The sequence below is a fragment of the Pteropus alecto genome, unplaced genomic scaffold (assembly GCF_000325575.1).
Source record: "Pteropus alecto unplaced genomic scaffold, ASM32557v1 scaffold45, whole genome shotgun sequence".
Classification (NCBI taxonomy): domain Eukaryota; kingdom Metazoa; phylum Chordata; class Mammalia; order Chiroptera; family Pteropodidae; genus Pteropus; species Pteropus alecto.
In genome coordinates, this window is record NW_006442491.1 from 40,309,803 (window position 1) to 40,328,527 (window position 18,725).

The following is an 18,725-nucleotide window of genomic DNA, read 5'->3' on the forward strand; positions in this document are numbered from 1 at the left end:
TAATTAGCCCTTTGTATAAACCGTCCTGGATCGCCCTCATTTGAGCAGGCCGTCAGTTTCTCGATGCACGGGAACGCATCTTCCGAGTCGACGTTAAAGACGGTCTGCGGTCCCCAGGTCCCCAGGCCGCGGCAGACCCCTCCGGACCATCAGTCGTGACACTCGGTCGCTGGCCCAGCCCCGCCCTGCCCGGCACAGCGGCGTCGGGGAACTGCAGGGCGCGGCGGAGCGACGCGACGAGGACCGCGAGTCTGGCCCCAGAGCTTTCAGCGTCGGGGCGGACCCGGCACCCCTGCGGCGCCCGGGACGCGTCCCCATGGCGACGGGCTGGGCGGCACTTCCGGCTCGGAGGGAAGAGGCGGAAGTCCCGCCCCCGACAGCAGCCCCCGGCTTCCCGTGGTGCCTTGCGAGCCGCAACGTAGCCGGAAGCTGGTGGCGGCGGGGTGGGCGGCCGGCGAGAGTCCTCGGTGCAGCTCGCTGCGCTGCCCGACCCCAGCCCGGACCGCGCCCGACCCCGCCGGAGCCCGGATAGCCCCGGCGCGCAGCCCCGAGCCCGCCCGGTAAGTGCGCGGCCCGGGGTCCCCGGCGCCCGCCTACCGGACCGGCTCGGCGAACGCTCCCGCCCGGACCCCCGCCCCGAGGCTGCTGTCACGCAGGGCCCGGACGCGTCCACCCTGCCCTCTGCCGGCTCCCCGAGGCTGGTCCGCCCGGATCCCCGGCCCGCCGCCCTTTTAGCCTCTGAAGCTGCCCTCGCGCCCCCAGCTCCTCTCAGTCACGGGCCCTGCCCATCACCGCCGCCGTGGGCCGAGACGCCCCGGTCCCCGTCTCCTCCCTCGGACCCAGGACATGGCCTGGACATGGGGTCCAGTCAGGCTGGGTCCGCAGGGGCCTCCGTCCAGCGGGTGTTGGCCAGGCCAGCCTGATCAGACGTGCAGCCCCCGCCTGCTTGCCTTCCCTTTTCTCGCCTCTGCGGCGGACGACCGTCTTGGGGGAGGGGGAGAAACCAGAAAAGGACCTTAAAGTTTTCTTCCTTTTCCGCGAGTTTGCGGAGAACTATACCTCTTGTCTGGCCTGTTAAACAGCTTCGTTGCGAACCACCAATTTTAAGAAATAACTGCTCATTTAGTGCAGGTCTAACACTGCCGCCCGGCTCTGTGTATGATCGTGCCACACGGAGCTGTAATAATGGCCTGGGGATCATCGGCTCTTGAGTTCGTGTTGGCATCCCTTTCTGGGTCGTAAGTTCAGAAATGACATATTAGGATGAGAAAGGGCTGTTCCCAGACAGGCACTTTGTGTGCTCCGGATGGTGTCTGAGAAAGATGATGACTGTTTCTGCCTGTCACCTGTGTTAGAGCCCTGGGGACTAAGAATTGTGTTTTAGTCATCCCTTCTAATCTCAGGTGTTGAGAAAATCCCAACTTGGAGACCAAACATTTTGCTGGCTGTCAAGCGGCTCACTAAACGAACTAGGAGGCCCTGTCATCCCTTGGTCCAGCGTTTACTGAGGTTCTGTCCGCTTGCAGAAAGAGCTACATTGTACCATCTTGCTTTCAAGCATTGAAACAGGAGTTCTTGAATCATTTTTCAAGATAAATCGTATTTAAGGTTTTGAAAGGTAGGAGGTATTTGTATTAAACTTAGCATTTCTGAGAACTTGGATCCTCACATCCAAAGCCAGTTGCCAATGGGGGTTCCCTTTAAATCCAAGCCAAGTCATTTATTTTTCACGCTTACTCTGTAGTACTTCTGCAAATGTTCACTTTGCTTTATTTTATGCAATGGGAACTTCAGAACAGGCTCACCCCAGTTCTGAGTTCAGTTTGCCTGTGTCCTGTCAGCCACAATGTGAGCCTCTGGAGGCAGACACGGTTCTATGCAGAGGGTGCAGGGCTGTACTGGGCAGGTGTGCGTGTCAGCCCTGTGCACCCGCCCACATGGGGCCCCCAGTGGCCGCCGGGAGACCCGTGTGGGCTAAGGGCTTTGTAAATTCAGACGCAGGAGGACATCTCCCCCAGTGTGTGTTTGCTCGCTTCTTCCTCTGACACTATGGATGGGTAGACGCTCAGTGTGGTGACTGTTCCATCTGAACTGGTCAGGCCAGGGCCCAGGACCGGGCAGGACCGGGCATTCACGTTTGCCCTTGAGAGCTCGTGGTTTCCGGGGACCATCACTCAGCACAGAGAACTCCAGGGCAGAAAGCCGTGAGTAGGCTCTGGTTTGTTTCCATCAATCCCAGAAACAACCGTTTATTTCTAACTGCGCCTGGAGTCGAAGGGGCACTAGGGGTGTTGGAGTCACGGACTCCCCGCTGAGGAGGTTTGGTTGTATGCAGAGTCGGGGCTCCCTCAGTGAGTGGCTTACTTCTGCGTACTTAAGATTAAAGAGGAAGTACGGACAGATTCTCCTGGGTGTCTTTCCCTGCGCCTCGACCTACAGCTCTGGCTACGCCATTAATGGAAGAGCTGGTCTGCGTGGCGAGCTGGCAGAGAGACGCTAGTGTGGACGTTCAGCTGTGCGGGCACGGAGCTTTCTGACTGGGGTCCTCATATGTCCTCGAGAGGATGTGTGCTGCCATGTGACTTAGAGGGGACAGCTCACGGGTTCCATTCACAATCAAGAGAAGGGCGAGCTTCAGGAAGGCCGCGTGCTCAGTATGGGGTCTGGCGGCGGTCAGTAGAGGTGGCAAGCACAGGACCAGCGGGGGCAGCTTATGCGGAACACCGTGCGTGTCCCCACCCCCTTCCTCCGGCTGGAATCCTTCAGTATTTTGACTTTCCAGGTTATGAAATCACTGACCTGAGGGTTGAAGTTGAATTTTGCCAAAGCTAGGAGATCTGTAAAAAAATGAATGGCTTTCAGCCTGAGCTGTATGACTGCACTTCCCCAGCAGTGTCCCTGTGAGGCGTGGTGACAGGTCTGCCCTATTGTGGCTATGCTGTGTGTCACCTCTGTCCCTCACAATGGTCCCATGGAGGACCTACCTGCTGACCCTCCTGCGGGCCAACCTCCTCACCCATCGGTCAGGGCCCCCCACAGGCCAGGCGCCCCCCTGCAGCACGCCGGGGAGGTGGCGGGAAGTGTGTGCAGAGAATGCGGGGCTGCCTGTCTCTGGAGGCTGTCAGCCCAAGTCCGCGTGTCACCCGCTAGTGGGCGGTCTGCGTGTGCTGTAGTGAAACCACCGATGCTGCGAATGAACTTCATCAAAAGAGGACTTCCGGAAATCGTGCCGCTGCGGTGGCGCGTGTGCTTAGCAAGGTGGACACCCATGTCATCCCCAGCGGCTGCCTTGCCCTTGGCCTGGGGGCGTCCAGATCGCTCCTGGTTTCCCTAGTGTGTGGAGAGCAAGTCCCTGCCTGCCTGCAGCAGGTGGCCGCCCGGCCCTGCCGCACCTAAGGAGCTGGGCGGGGTTTCTCCGGCGCTGTGTTTTGCTGTGTTTTTGCACTGACCATCCATTTCCTCGTAAAGTGACCGGTTTGTACATTTCAAAAGTTTGTCCTTCTCCTTGCAGCGTCATGGCCAGCCCGAGAACCAGGAAGGCCCTTAAGGAAGTCAGGGCTCAGGATGAAAACAACGTGAGTGTCCGCTTTTCTCCGACGCGTCCATCAGGGTCCGCCAACCTCTCGGAAGTGGCTGGCAGCCCCAGAGCCTGCCCTCCCTGTCGCTGTTGGTCTCCCAGCCAGCCTCTCCTCTGCGCCCTCTTGGGGCACCCATCGGGTCCTTGGGATCCCTGGGCCCTGCCTTGAACCACCTGGGTGAGGCACACATGGCCGTCTTTGCAGGTGTGTTTTGAGTGTGGCGCGTTTAACCCTCAGTGGGTGAGTGTGACCTACGGCATCTGGATCTGCCTGGAGTGCTCGGGGAAACACCGCGGGCTCGGGGTGCACCTCAGGTCAGTGCCCGCTCCGGCTGCCGGGGCTCCGGGGCCAAAGCCGTGGTCACGGGCCTGCCGTCTGCTGCAGGGCACCGGGAAGGCGCTCCTGCTCCAGGAAGCACAGGCATCTGGCCCTTGACTCGGTGGGGGCGGCTCTTGGGTGCCCAGCGCTCAGTGACGGCTCCGGTCCTCGGTCCCCAGCTTCGTGCGCTCCGTCACTATGGACAAATGGAAGGACATCGAGCTCGAGAAGATGAAAGCTGGGGGCAACGCTAAATTCCGACAGTTCCTGGAGTCTCAAGAGGACTACGACCCTTGCTGGGCCCTGCAGGACAAGTACAGCAGCAAAGCGGCAGCTCTCTTCAGGGACAAGGTGAGGACACGCCGGCCAGCAGGGTCCAGGCTGTACCCATCGGCCGCCCTAGCGGTTCCCGGAGTGGGGATCCTCTGTGGGTTCTGACACACGCGCTGCAAGCGTGCGCGGTCCCCGGCCGGACAGGGTGTGTGGCCCCGTGTCGACCCAGCCTCGGGGACAGGTGGCAGCGGTGAAGGCGGGCCTTCCTCCCCAGCTCCGGGGAGTGTGGCAGCCAGACGCCTCTGTTCATCTTGGTTGAAATACTCGACATGGTGCCCGCTGGGGACAGAGGTGGGACCGAGCATTTGGGGTCGGAGCCACTGACCGAGAACGCACTGGCACCTTGGCAGGGGGGACTCAGTCTCAGTGTTCACACGGGTAGAGACCCTGGCCCACAGCCGCCGAGCCCAGAGGGGCTGCATGCAGGGTGCACAGGAGCCCAGTGGGAGCCTGTGGCGTCCACTGTGGCCCTGCCAGGCCCGGGCTCTCTGACCCTGTCCCCTCGGCAGGTGGCCACTCTGGCCGAAGGCAGAGAGTGGTCTCTGGCATCATCGCCCGCCCAGAACTGGACCCCGCCCCAGCCCAGGACCTTGCCGTCCACTGCCCACCGGTAGCTACTCCTTGGGGCCCTGACTCAGGGTCACTCAGGCCTTTGCCCTGCCCTGCTGTGATGACAGCTCCGACCGTGAGCTCTTCCCAAATGCCAGTGGGAAAAACAAAATGTTTCAGGTCGCTGAAACAACATGAGCCTTTAGTAAAAATTCAATCTACAAAGACACGTATGAAGTGGAGCGTGCCGTCCCCTTGCTCATTAGGCACCAGCCTGGTGCAGGGCCCTCCAGACTCATGCCCACACCTCGTGTGCATCTCCACAGGACGTCCTGTTTCCTGTCTCATTTTGTCTGAAGGTGGCGACCTCCCCAGGGCGCAGGCACGCTGTGGGCAGGTTGAGCCCATGGCGGCTGTCCTGCATCTCACACCCCAGAGGCTTGGTGTGGGGAGAGACCGGGCCCAGAGAAGGCTCCGCGGTTACTCGGGTGCCAGTGGCCCTCCCCACCCACTGACCCTGCACATTAGGTTGAGGGGTTCCCTCTGCTGCCTCCCAGCCTCATGGGCAGGCATGAGGCCCCGCCTCCAATGCCGTTCTTGAGGTACCCCGTGGGCCCTTTGGGACAGCACTCTTGGCGGCCCTCGTGGTGCTGGACGGGCATCTGCTGCCCTCTGGTGGCCGCACCGACCTTCAGCTCCGTTTCAGAGCCTCAGGCCCGCCGCACAGCTCCACCGCGTCTTCCGACAAGGCCTTCGAAGACTGGCTGAACGAAGACCTCAGCTCCTACCAAGGGTGAGGCCAGGGGCAGCGGGGGCGTGGCCGGGGCCGGCCGGGGCGGTCTGGTCTCTTGGGCAGTCTGCAGGTCAGGAGGGCCTTAGGCCCGCCTGGAGGGAATGGGGATCCGGCGTGGGGAGGAATCCTGACCTTACAGGGAGGAGTGTGTGCTCCTCCCTGGATCTGCCTGGCCTGGAATGGTGTGTCCCCGGAGCCCTTGCGTTGAATCGTTAGCCGGTGCGCTCTCTCGCTGCTGGGTGGCTGTGGGCCTTGCCAGGCTCGCTGGCCAGATGCAGCAGGAGGGGCTTCCGTGGGCGGAGGGACGCCCTGCCCCGTGCGTCCGTGTGCTCAGGGCCGCGGCGTGCCGGGCCGCGGGCTCTGTCCTGGGGTCGGCCCCTCCCCATGCAGCTTTCGAGAGCGTCACGGTGGCTGCTCGTGTCTCCTCAGGGCCCAGGAGAGCCGCTACGTGGGGTTTGGGAACACGGTGCCGCCTCCGAAGAGAGATGAGCACTTCCTGAACAGCGCCGTGTCGTCCCTGTACTCGGTGAGGGCGCGCCCCTGTCTCCATGGGCCCCCCGCGCTTTCCCGTGCCGCGCGCGTGCCCCTCTGGTTGCAGCCCCTCCCCTTCCTCACAGAACGTTCAGGCCCAGACGTACCAGCTACTCACGTTGGCAGCAAACACTCACTTCACGTTAACGAGGTGCCTTTCCCCCAGAGAACCCGTGCTCCGCGTGGAGCCCCGTGGCTATCCTGTCTGGGGGGGCCCGTCGGCCACTCTGCAGTGTTGCACTGTGGGCCAGCTGGTCACCATGAGGTTTTGGTGGCCGAGGTGAAGTGTTCGTGGTCTGCACGGGCTCTGGTGCCCTTTGGGGATGGCGCGTCTTCGCCTGCCCTTGGCCACTCTGGGTCAAGTCGTCATTTTCCAAGGAAACTTTGTTTTTAAAATGATGTTTACTTGTCGAGCCTGGCCTGTGACATGACCGCCAACGCCAAGGGTCCGCCTGGTGGATGCTGCAGCCCGGCCCTGGGCCGGGAGGGCTCATCAGCTAGGGGCCGGTCTCCACATGCTTGGGGACCGCAAGCTCGGGGTGGCCATGCGCGTGCACAGGTCCTGGCCCGGCCATCACTTCGAGCCTGAGTCAGGTGTGGTGGGAGGGTCACTGCCACTTGATACCATTCTCCCCACTGTGGACATTTACCCCAAAATGAGGGTTGTCTGATCCCTCTTCACCCAAGGCGCCCCATTGCCAGGCCTCAGCCCTGCGCCGTGGCACCCGGGCATTCTGGGGGGCTCCAGGTCGCTCTCCCCACAGTTGCTGCCGAGTCTGCTCCAGGGAGAAAGACCGGTTTTTAGCCAAAAGCCTGCCGTGGAGGAGTTGATGTAGAAAAAGGTGCCGGGTGTGGTGTTGGGGTCCCCCTGTGCCGGGTCTGCAGGGCCTTGGTCCTCGCCGTTCCTTTGGATGCGCCCCACCCTGGGGCACAGCCCCTCCACCTTTCCTCCTGCGGTACGAGGCTGCAGCGGGCGAGTGTGTGTGCCCTGGTAGCTTGAGCTTGGGTCGGAGGCTTAGGGGACAGCCTTGACCTTAGAAAAGCACGGGCTGCACTGGTCCCAGCGTCTGTCGGCCCAAGTGGGTGCCAGGACTGGGCGGGGGACTGACAGCTGCTGGGGAGCAGGGCCAGGCGGGGGCTGTGGGCAGCTGGTGCCCCACTGAGGTCCAGGCCTGGCCCTTTCGGGTCCTCTCCAGTGGGGCCGGGGCCGGCAGACCGGGAGGTGGCTTGGCGTGGGTCAGGACAGCGGCTTCCGGGGCGTCGCCTGGGACCCAACGCAGTCCCTGCCTCCTTTCAGGGCTGGAGCAGTTTTGCAACCGGAGCCAGCAAGTTCGCCTCGGCAGCTAAGGAGGGTGTAAGTAGCCTGCCCCGACGCACCACCAGGCCCACGGTACCCTCCCCGGCTGGCCGACCTGGGCTCTGGGAAATGGGGAGGATCTGGGGGAGGGGAGCCTCCCCCCACGCTCAGGCTTGTGCCCGCCTGCCCCAGGGGGCTCGCCCAGCCAGAGTTCCCGAGGCCGCAGTGAGCCCTCACGGCCACATGAGCTCTGCGCCAATGCGCCAATGGGGTGCTTATCCGCATGTCACCGAAATGCTGGCAAACGTCCAGGTGGCTCTAGAGCGGTGCGGTGTGGGGGGCACAGAGTGTGACCAGATCTGCCCTGTCCCCTACAGTGCTGACAGACCTGCACCCCAGGCCGAGGGAAGCAGGTGGCGGCCCTGCAGCACCCCCGCTCTGCCGCTGGGTCCGAGCCATGTGATTGGCAGGCGGAGTTGGCCCACGGCCAAGGGAGGAGGTGGGGATTTTGTCAGGACAGGCCGTGGGGACTAGGGGTGTGCTCGTGGCCCTGGCAGTGATCTGGGCATGTCCCCAGGGAAGGGGCAGGCCAGAGAACGACTAGGACAGAGTAGGTGCCCCCTTCTGCCGGCCGGCCTGCAGCAGGGTGGCGTTGGGGACAGCCCCGCTGGGCCCGAGCTGCAGCAGGGTGAGCACTGGTGCGTGTCCCGGTGGCATCAGGAGACAGGCCAGGGACGGCGTCCGTCTGAGCCCCAGCAAACGCGGCCCGGCGGCCCGGCCAGGCCAGGCGGTCAGTGAGCCCTGTCTGTCTTCTTTCAGGCGACAAAGTTTGGATCCCAGGCAAGTCAGAAGGTAACCGGAGGCGTCCGCACTCTGTGTTCTGCTCAGCTCTTGGTCTGACGTCCGCTGGGTGTCTGGCGGTCCCTAGCGTGCCATCCTCGGGCCCCGCGCTCGGGATGGGGCAGTGCCGCGTGCGGCCTGGGTGCTGACGTGTGCACATGTTTCGTGGGCTCCCACGTCAGCCTGCGGTACTTCAGATCCCTGTGGGTTTGGCAGGTGGGGTAGGAGGCTGCATCTGCTCAGGGCCTGGTAGGCTGGAGCCATCGCCCTGACCATCACAGCCTGGGTGCCAGGCTGGATGAGGCTGCGTTGCTGGGGCTGTGAGGTATCCGCTGAGCCAGCGTCTTCTTGGGATGGTGGGGCTGACCTCTGTCGCTGGCCAGTGTCTTCTCTTGCTGTGGGTGGCCGTCTCGAGCCTTAGCCCTTTTTCCTTCCACTCTTGGGTAGTGGTCCCTGCACTTGCCACGAGGTGCCGGGGCTCTGGGCCGGTGTGGCCCGCAGGGCTGGGGGTCAGGGTTCGTGCAGGAGGCAGTGGCCACAGGGCCAGCCACGGGCTGCATGGGACCCGCCAGCACGCCCCACGTGAGGAAGGGGCACCTCCTGGCCCGAGGCAGTTTCTCACCGCCCGCTCAAGCCCCTGCCTGGCCCTGTCCTGAGCCCCTACTTGGGCCCCTGAGTCACGCTCGCTCACGCAGCTTTGGAAGGGGGTCAGTGGCAGCACAGGGGTGCTCCGAGGCCTCCCTGGGGCCCTGTCACGAGAGTGAGAAACGGGTGGCGCCCACGACGTGTGGGACGTGCTTTCTGGGGTCACCCACTGCTGTTCCCACCGCCTTGCTCTCTCTCTCTCCCCCACCTGTCTCCTTGTGCCGCTGGGTATAGTTTTGGGGCTCCAAGCAGCAGCCAGAGCTGGTAAGGCCCCGCGTCTGCTCTCCGCGTGCCCCCTCGCCTCTGCTGCCCGCCGTGGCCCATCTCGCGCTTGCACCTTCTGCTCATGCTCGGGGCTTCTTGCCAGCCTGTTGGGTTCCTGGCCGTGCACGCTGCTGGGGGACCCACACTTCCCTTCGTGACCCGGATGCGGGGGTGCTGCTCCCACAGGGCACCGATGGTCTGAGGCCCCTGCGGCCGCCTGGCAGGATTTCCGTGCCATACCCCACAGGCGTCTCATCCCAGGAGCGAGGTCCTGATGGCCTCCTGTCAGGGCCGCCACCATTCGATGCCCTGTCTCGCAGCCCCGCTTGGTCCTGAGCGCGCCTCGGGCCTCAGATCAGGCCCGCTCTGGCCCCTCTGCTGCCCTCCAGCCAGCTCCCCGCAGTGCCTGCTGCAGGGCAGGTGGGGCTCGTGCTGCGCTGGTAACTGCATTCCTGGGGGAGCATGTGACCTGCTCTTGGCACATGGTCCTCGCTGGACAGGGTGGACTGGGCAGTGATGGGGAGGCCCTGGAGATGACGGCTGGACAGGGCTGGTGCCGTCGTGGGCCTCCTGCAAGACGCACAGCCGGGGTGGGGATCCCGGCCTCCGTGTGGCCAGGGTGCTTGGGGGCCACTTCAGCACGGCTACGAGAGCACGGGGCGTCCCGTGTGCTGGCGGGCTGTCACCGTCACTGCAGAGCTGGCGGCTGCTGTGCTGGCCCTCGTTCTGGGGTGAGCGTGCCCCCCAGGAGCTCCTCGCCTCCCCTCTCACGGCGTCTCTCCTCCACGCAGGCATCAGAACTGGGCCACAGCCTGAACGAGAACGTCCTCAAGCCCGCCCAGGAGAAGGTAACACCCCTGCGCTACACGTCATGCCGCCCCCGGCCCGTCTCGGGAACAGGGGTCGCGGTGCGGTTAGGGCTTCGCCCCGTGTCCCTGTGCTCCTTGTGCGTTCCCTGTGTCCTCCGTGGGCTCCAGTACCAGGCTCAGTGAGGCCTGGCTCACGCTCTCTCTGAGGGGCCCCCACCCCGTGAGGCTGGGTGGCAGAGGAGGCCCAGACCGGGCAGGAGAAGCTGTCAGGCTGGGACTTCGGGGTTGTGGGTGATCCAGAGACCCCCGGAGCGGACAGCGCTATAGCCCAGCGTGGGGTGCAGCCCCTGTTCCCCGGTCCCGTCTGGGGTGGGGGGGACACAGCCAGGAAGGCAGGCTTACCCGACGCAGCTGCCGCCGCGGGGGCGAAGGGCGGCAGGGCTCCTGCCCCCCGGCTGCCGACGCCGCTTTATCCTCGCAGGTGAAGGAGGGAAAGATTTTTGACGAGGTGTCCAGTGGGGTGTCTCAGTTGGCGTCCAAGGTAGGGCGGCCCGCCCGGCGTGCGGGCACCGTTGGGGCCAGTCTCCACGTTCCCATGCGCCGGCGCCAAGGGTGGGCCAGGCCGGGCGCGCCGTGCCCTGGTCACTTCCCGGCCCCAGTGGCCCTGGCCGCCGCCATCCTCTGAGGTGTGAGGAGGCCAGGCCGACGCCCCGGTGCCGGCGGCTGGAGGGACGTGGAAACAGCGTGGCGGGGACGCGGCACGGCCACTAACCTGCCGCTTTTCTCTGTCCTCCTGCTGCCGCTGACCTTCCGCTGGTGAGTGCCGGCCCTGGTGTGCTGGGGACGCCTGCTGTCTGCCTCACGGCACGGCTGGGTGCGCGGGGCCCCGCTGCGTGTGCCTGTCAGGGAGCTGCCCTCGCTCCCGAGCCGCGGCCCATCCCTGTCCCCCCGGGCGGCCCACCCGCGGCCAGCAGAGCCCGTCCGGTGCACCACAGCGACGGCGGGAGACGGCACGGTGGCGGTGCTGCGCGTTTCGGAGCTTGGCTGGCCCTTGGGGCAGGAGGCCGCCCGGGCCCAGGCCGAGCCACTCCCTGTCTCCTTCCAGGTCCAGGGCGTCGGCAGCAGGGGATGGCGGGATGTCACCACCTTTTTTTCTGGGAGAGCGGACGACCCTTCAGACAGGTATGCTGGGTCGGTGTCCCGGTGTGGGCCCCCCTTCCCTGGACTTTCTGCCGCAGGGTCTCCGGGAGGTGGTTGGCACCCCGGGTTCCAGGGGTCCCCGTGAAGAAGCCCACGGAGGCTGCAGGAAGGCTGGTCCCCCTCTGCCACGCTCTGACATTCTCATGACCCTGCGGGAACTGCCGGTGCCCGGGGCTGGGGGAAACGGGCCTCGAGAGAGGGTGGCCGGACCCTGGCCCTGCTGTCCGTGCAGTCTGGGTGGTCGCAGGGCTGGCCCCTGGGTGGCCCTGTCACATACACTGGCTCTCATGGTCTGCACTCAGCTCGTGCCCGGACTTTGCTGCTGGGGTGCAGTCTGGTTGGCCGCCTTTTTCTGACCCACGGGTAGGACCCCTGAGGTCTGACGAGATGGCCATGGGCCAGCCTGGAGGGTCTGCACCAGCAGGCACGGCTGGCCCGCTCCGGGGCAGCCAGGCGGCCGCTCCTCCCAGTGCACTGCGTGGTAGCTGAGCACTATGACCACCGCTAGTCGGGTGGCATGTCCTGAGCTGGCCGTCCAACGGTGCGGGGGGTCTCAGCATGCTGGGTTGCTCTCCCCCTTGGTCACTGCAGAAAACTGACCCTACACGTCTTCACCAAAACAGCCTGCACGCTGGGTGTGGCTGCGGGGTGCGGGCGGGCGCGGGAGGCCGGTCTCGAGTCCCCCAGCAGCTCCGCGCCCGCCGCGCCATGTGGCGCCGCACCAGCCCGGACTCCCACACACAGCGGCTCCCCACGGGGCTCTGGGCAGGTGGGGCGCTGGGGGCCTCCACCATGCCTGCCGCTGGGAAGCAGCCCTCAGAGACCTCCCGTTCCCCAGACCCCCCGAGGGCCCGGGCTGCCAGCACAGCGCAGGGGACGGCTCCCAGCACGGCGCCATCGACCGGGGCTTCTGGGAGACCTTCGGAAATGCCGAGCCTGCCCAGGCCCGCAGGTCCCCGAGCAGCGACGGCTGGGCCTGTGCCAAGGCCGCGGACAGCTGGGATGTGTGGGGCTCAGGCTCCGCGTCCAACAAGAACAGTGATGCCAGCGACGTCGGGAAGGCCTGGGGGGGCGGTGGGGAGGGCAGGGCCACGGCCGCGCAGGTGGACGAGGGCTGGGACAGCCAGGACTGGTAGGCCCCGGGTGCCGCGCGTCTGCCCTCCGGTGTCACAGCGCCTCCTGTTCCACCCGAGAAGCACCGGCCCCGGTGCAAAGACGGCGCCCTGGGCAGGCCCCTGGCAGTGGTGCCGCCGGCCTGTAGGGGAGGCCGGCCGCGCCCCAATAAACACTCTCCGAGTGCTCGCCGCGTGTCTGGGTGTGCTCCACTGCTCTGCAGGAAACGCCTGAGGTTTTAGCCCCAAATTCCTAAAGCAGCTGCGGAGCTGGTGCTGCCATTGCCCCCACCCTCAGCAAGGCGCTCTGCCTCACCCCGACCCCTGACCCCTGACCCGGTGTCTGTGCTCACACTTGGCTGTGCCCTCTGAGCCCATGGGGTCCCCACCCAGGATGCCCTGAGCAGCTCAGACGGGAGCTGGAGTCCGGTGTGGTCAGAGAGCGGGAAGGCCAAGCACCCTTACTCAGCCCTGCCAGGCCTGGCTGCACAGCGGTGGGCAGTCTCCCCAGGGACCCCTCCCAGGCCGTGGAGGAGCAGGATGGGGCCTTCGCGGCAGGGGCTCTGCCACGCTGTCCTGGGTCTTGCCTGTCGGTGTCACGGGAGACCAGTTAACCAGTTTGCCTCAGCAGCTGGGAGCGTGAAGCAAGTGTGTGTCTGGCCGGGCACTGCTGTCCCCACCGGCACGCAGCTCCGCCCGTGTGCTGTCCCTTCCTGCGCTGACCGCCTCTTGTTTTCTGTGCCCCCGGCTTTGAGCCGCTTTGGGCCCCTGTCCGTGGTCAGGTCCTAACAAGGCTCCCGTTTGCTCCCTGTTGGTTTTTGACCACTTTGCTTGTGGCACGAGGTGGTGGCAAGTCTTTGAACACACACCTGCTGGCCATCATGTCACTGTCAGCCAAGCTTTGAGCAGGTGCAGTGTGACTGTCAGGACGGAGACCCCACAGCCTGCGCTAGTCCCTGAGGCTTTGGTGGATCCAACAGCTCTCCTGGCTCTCGTTTGCCCCTCCGATGCCCAGCACAGTGACCAGGAGCGGGCCCTGTGGTGTCAGACGTGCTCTGGTATGGAGCCCTCAGACACGTGTCTTGTGCTCAGACCTGCTTCCAGAATGCTGACGTGTGGCTGGGACCCCACAGAGTCAGGGCACAAGGCCCTTGCTGTTCAGGTGCTGTCTGAGGCGGGGCCCAGGGTGAGGGGTACAGGACCTCCCAGCTGCATTGGGGAGCCAGGCCTGAGGGTCTGGCCAGTGGCCCTCCTGTATAGGGGCGCTGGTGGCACAGCAAAGCACACAGGAGCAGAGTGGTCTGGGGAAACCCCAAAAGGACCGCTCCCAACATGGGCATGTGTGGGGGACAGGCCAGGCCGTGGCATGGGTTTATGCCCTGGGCGGACACTTCTTGGACCTCATTAGGACCTGACCGCAGGACAGGGGCAGCTGGCTCCCTTTGGGCCCCCCCGGAGAGCAGAAAGGTCTCTAATGGGCACCTGCCTGTCACTCAGGGCTGGACAGCATCTCCTGTTACAGGGCAGGCCAGCACAGCGGCTGCCTGGCCCTGGGTGGACACTCCCTGAACCCCGTGCTTGGGGCCGCCGGCCGGCCACATGGTCTCTGCCCTGCGTCCGAGCCTGCGTCCTGAAACCACTGAGGCGTGAGGGGCCGCGTGGAGGAGCTGTCTCCTCCTGGCTGCCCGAGGCTCACACGTCTGAGTGGGGCCTCGGGGGGCACAGAGGCCAGACGCGTGGAGGCGGTAGGTGTCAGGTGCAGGCAGGTCCCGGTGGGACTGGCCCAGAGTCCGCTCTTGGCCGAGTCCCAGTCTGCAGCCCTCACCCCTGCTGGTGAGCCAGGCCTCTGCCCCTTGGGCCAGCTGAGTGGGAGACGACCACCAGTTGGGAAGCTGCCCTCTACCCCTGGCCTCCTGCCTGCAGTCCCACCCAGACTCTGCCTTCGGGAGGCTAGGCAGACCTGGGACCCATGTGTGCACCACCAGGCTCGGCCTCCTGGCCAGCCTTGGCCATCTGTGTGCCCAGACTCCCTGCTTAAGACACAGTGCTGACCAGCAGACATGCGTCAAGGCCAAGGCCCTGGCCAGCTTAGCTTTTTTCTTGGAAGTTTCACATGACCAGTGGTGCTTTGTGCGTCCTCCCGTCCACGCATCCTCTGCTGCCACCCTTATCTGTGGTCACTCCCAGCCAGGGATCCCAGCCGGCGGCCTCTGCCTGCAAACCCAGCGCTGTGGCTCTCCTGGGACCCCACACTGGAGCTGGGGCCGGTGTGGAGGCGGACAGGGTTGGGGGCAGGTCAGGACTGGAGTTCCTGACGCCACCTGGAGCTCGCAGTGGCCTCCGGGTCCCCATCTGCATGTGACGGGGAGGAGGGGCATGCTCCAGCTGCTTCCAGAACAGGATTCTTGCTCGGTGAGGGGTCAGCACCCAGCTCTGTCTTGCCTATTCTCAGCCGTGCCCCTGGGTGGTGTGTTCCCCGACACTAGCTAGCCTCTGGGGCTGCGGGGCACAGGTGTCGCGGGGCGGGCAGGCAAGAGCGCCGAAGCCTTGACTGTCTCGCCTGCGTGGAGGGCAGCGTGTGGCAGGCTGCATGTGTGCACACGTGTCCCCAGTGCCCTGAGCCGAAGTAGTGTCCAGCTGCCTGGCCAGGCGCCTTCTCCTGGCCGCTGCTCGGGTCTGCGGATTCTTGGGGTGGGCTGCCTGGGTCCCAGGGCTCTCCACACCTGGCGCCCCTCAGCATTGTAGGGCCCCCACCGGATGCCGTGGGTCCCCCCAGCCACAAGCCTCAGACACAGGGCTCTGTTCCCTTGAGGCCCCAGGGTGCCAACCACCAGGAGAAGCTAGGCTCGCGACGCTGTCCGTGGTCTGGACGGCGAGGCCGGGAGGGGCCCTGAGGGACCTGGGCCAGGCTGGCCCTGGCTTCAGCACCCTCGCCGGGCCTGGGACCGTGAACCCCCAGCGGCACCCAGGCTTCGAGCTGGCCGACTGGCCCGCGAGAGCGGCAGGGGGTCTGGGGAGGGCCTCGCGCCCTCGCGCGAGTTAGAGAAGACTGTCCACTGACCCCTCCGAGCCTGCAGCTGAGGGCCCGTGCTGCCTGCGCCCGCCTGCCCCAAAGTGCCTTGGAGGCAGAAGCCGAACCCAGAGCCCAGCCAGAGCTGCCCCGCCCCCCCCCGGGCTTCCTGCAGCCTCTGAGCACCCAGTGGCGAGGTCCGCGCCCCCCTCAACTATCTGGGCAGGGGTGGGGACCGGGCCAGGGCTGGCTGGGCTTCCAGTTCCAACCAGGTGAGCCAGGTGGTGGGGCGTCCCATTGGGGTGGAGGGTGCAGACCCAGGAGGACCGTGCACAGTTCCTGGGCAGCGGGCCTGCCGCGTGGAGGCCAGTGGGCCTGGCCACCGGAGACGGCCAGCAACCTGGTGCTGGGCGAGCGGGGAGGCATGCAGCTGGCGTCCCAGGGTCCAGGTGCTGCTCCAGGTCCCCTCCTCGTGGCTGCCAGAGACCCCCCGTGCCCGTCACCGCACCGCGGCATCCAGGAAAACGCGCGGTGCCCTTCGTCCCCGCAGTGCCTTCCCTGTGAGTCCCTGGGGGTGGAGCCCGTGGGTGAGGAATAAAAGAGTTTGGCCGGTGCTGGATCCCCACGGGGTCCCCGCCCTGCCAGGAGGGGTGTCCTTCGCACTGGGACCTCTATGCCCCCGCTCGTGGAGGGACGTCCTGGGAGGCAGACAGGAAGTGTGGAGAGCCAGGGGAGGGACAGCCGAGGGTTGGGCCGCAGGCAGACAGGGCGGTGACGTCGGAGGAAAGGGGCCGTCATAAGCCCTGGCCTCCGGTGGACCGGGGCCAGAGTGGACGTGAGCACTCACTCAGGGAGCGAGGGGCGCCCCCCTCGGAGCAGGAGCAGGTGGGTGCCGTGCCTGCGGTCCTGGGCTGGGCGGGTAAGGGGGGCCACCGGGAGACCCGCGGGGTCTGCCATCTGAGCGTGAGCTTGACGTTTTAGGGTGAGCGGAGCTCAGCTCCTGCTGGCAGGGTTACTCCCTCGAGTGAGGCGCGGTTCCGGCAGGGGGTGGGCGTCTGTCTGCGGGAGGTTGGGGATCCAGGTACCAGGAGCACCAGATTGCCCTCCAGTCCCCCCTTCCCAGCCTGAGGACTTCCAAGCTTGGCAGTGGGTGGCATGCCCGTCCTGGCTGTCCCTACCCTGCGTGGGGCAGGGGGCCTGAGACCCTGCCCTGTGTGTCCCCTCTGCCCTGCCAGCAGAGGCCCAGAGGCAGCTTGGGGCCAGAAGCGTGTCCCCAGAGGGCTCCCCTAGGACCCCAACCCACCTCCATGGGGCTCCTCTTCCCCCGCTGAGAGGCAGGCTCCGGGCTGGGAGCTGGGGCGCTACTCCCGAGGTTCTGCTCCCACTGGGGACTCAGGCCCTCCCCTGCCCACCTCAGTTTCTTCCCCAGGCCCCTCAACCCTGACGGCAGCCGTCCTGGCTGGTCTGATGATGAGCGGGTGACCAAAGCAGCGGTCAGCGCCCGTGCTGGCCTGTGGAGAACGTCTGAAGGGAGGGGTGTGGGACCAGGGCTGTGACAGGGCCAGGCGCTCCAGGGTGGACGGGGTAGCAGGACAGCCGACCTCTCGCTCCCAGAAGCTCCGGCCTGGGCCTTTGGACGGGGCCCAGGTGGACAGGCCTTGGGGTCCCCACGCCTGCCCATGGGGGGCCAGCGTGCATGCGGAAGCTCCGGCTTGGCGGTCAGGAGGGGCGGACGTGGACGTGGCTGAGTGGCCTCTCTGCCCGCAGGGCCAGGGCCATGAGTGCCCACGTGCACCCCCGCCTGGGGGTCTGCCTCTGGCTGTGGCTGAGTGTCACCCTGAGACATGGCCTGGGACAAGGTAAGGACATGGACGGGGCTTCCTGGGGATCATGCCGTCGGCCCCCACTTGGCCCCCACGCCGCCCAGGGCGGAGGCCCCACTGCCAGCGAGCCTTCTGCCTCCCGCTCCCCATGGGACCCGTGCTCCATGTGGAGACAGGGAAGGACAGCCCACGGGCCCCCGTCCCCTCCGCCCGCGCCTCGCCCAGCTCTCTGCTGGACCTCTGGCCTTGCCTCGCGCTGCCCCTGCTCTCTGGCTCCTGTGTTAACCGGCGTCCACACTGTGCATTTAATTTTCTTACCACTGTCTGGTGTTCAGCGCTTCCGCGGGTGCCTTTTCCTTGTAAAATCTTCAGGTAGCCCAGACCCACAGTAAGAGCGCCCCCCGCGGCACTGGCTGTCGGCAGTGGGCTTCCGGCACCTTCCCAGCTGCGTCAAGGCGCGTGCAGGGGTCACAGCTCACACCGCTTCCGCCCCCAGCCCTGACGTGCGGTACCGTGCCACGTGTCACGCCTCTTGGTGGCTGGCTGCACCGTGTGGGGACGCTTGAACCCCACTGCTGCCTGTGGGCATCTTGGCGAAACACCCCAAGGGACACAGCCGAGCTCATCTCAGGAAGCCGGGCTGGAGGACGGTCTCGGCCCCCTGGGGACTCTGAGGCTCTGGCCGGGCCATGTGTGTCCCTGACACGCGCCCAGCTCCCACTGGGCGGCGTGGGGCAAGTGGCTGCATGGCATCGCGGTCCTCTGCGCCCCTGGGCCACCGCCGAGGCCAAACAGCATGCCACTGAGCCGGCTCTGCCTGGCCATCATGCAGGGAGCAGCGTGGCCCGCTGACCGCCACCTGGTAGGGGGCGTGTCCTCTGGTTTCGCACCCAGGTTGGTGACTGCCGCTTGGGTGAGTCCCTCGGTCCCTGTGGCTCTGACAGGCCCCCCCGAGGTAGGGCCAGGCCACAAAGTGACACCATGACAGGTTGAATTCAGGCCTCACGGGCTGCGCTCCGAGTAGACCCTGGGCGGGCTAGGCCTGTGTGTTCTGGAAGCTTTTCTCAAGGAAGCCCTGGGGGGGATATTTTTGGGGGGATGCTTCCCACTGGCTGGCCCCCAGCTGTCTTCACGGGGCTCTGCCAAAGCCCTATGTGGAGATCCCAGCAGACATCCCGGGTTCCTCCCCCCGCATGTCAGAGGCGCAGTGACACACAGAGCGTTCTTCACGAGCCAGCGCTGGGTCCCCTGCTCACAAGTGGCTTTTCAAAGGCCCCTGCCCTCCCCGACATTCCTGTCCTGCAGCCTGACTCTCCAGGGGAGCGGCCTGCGTGCCAGGACAGGCTCAGCTGCTTCCGTCTCTGAGGCCGTCCTGTGTCTGCCCTGGGCACCCTGACCCCCCTCCCCACCCCCGCTCTCAGCAGAGTGGCCAGAAGAAGCCCGTCTCTGTCCTGTTTTCCAAAAATAGCCGCCTCCACCAGGGAGCCCCCGGATGCTTCCTGGGAGGCCGGGTCATGTCCCTGAGGCCACATGAACCCAGCTGTGATCTTGGCAGCTGGGGGTCTTCTGCTCGGACTAAGACTCGGGAGGGGAGACCGGGCAGCTCCAGGGCCCAGGCTGGCG

General features: G+C 65.8%; 1 protein-coding gene across 7 annotated transcripts; it reads left to right on the plus strand.

The window, feature by feature from the left end:
• The first annotated feature begins 403 nt into the window (after nt 1-403).
• ARFGAP1 (ADP ribosylation factor GTPase activating protein 1) lies at nt 404-12,461 on the plus strand. 7 transcript variants are annotated; one of them, XM_006921969.3, is made up of 13 exons: nt 404-560; nt 3,512-3,575; nt 3,783-3,892; nt 4,076-4,247; nt 4,739-4,839; nt 5,485-5,571; nt 6,001-6,097; nt 7,400-7,456; nt 8,219-8,251; nt 9,940-9,996; nt 10,439-10,498; nt 11,063-11,139; nt 11,996-12,461. In XM_006921969.3, exons 2-13 carry the CDS (start codon nt 3,516-3,518, stop codon nt 12,291-12,293), a joined length of 1,209 nt encoding a protein of 402 aa, XP_006922031.1. In that variant the 5' UTR covers nt 404-560; nt 3,512-3,515; the 3' UTR covers nt 12,294-12,461. The 7 variants fall into 7 exon arrangements, with proteins under 7 accessions (XP_006922031.1, XP_015452670.1, XP_006922032.1 ...); XM_015597184.2 differs by having other exon boundaries at nt 8,219-8,239; XM_015597183.2 differs by lacking the exon at nt 404-560 and adding an exon at nt 1,648-2,204.
• Nucleotides 12,462-18,725: the final 6,264 nt, after the last annotated feature.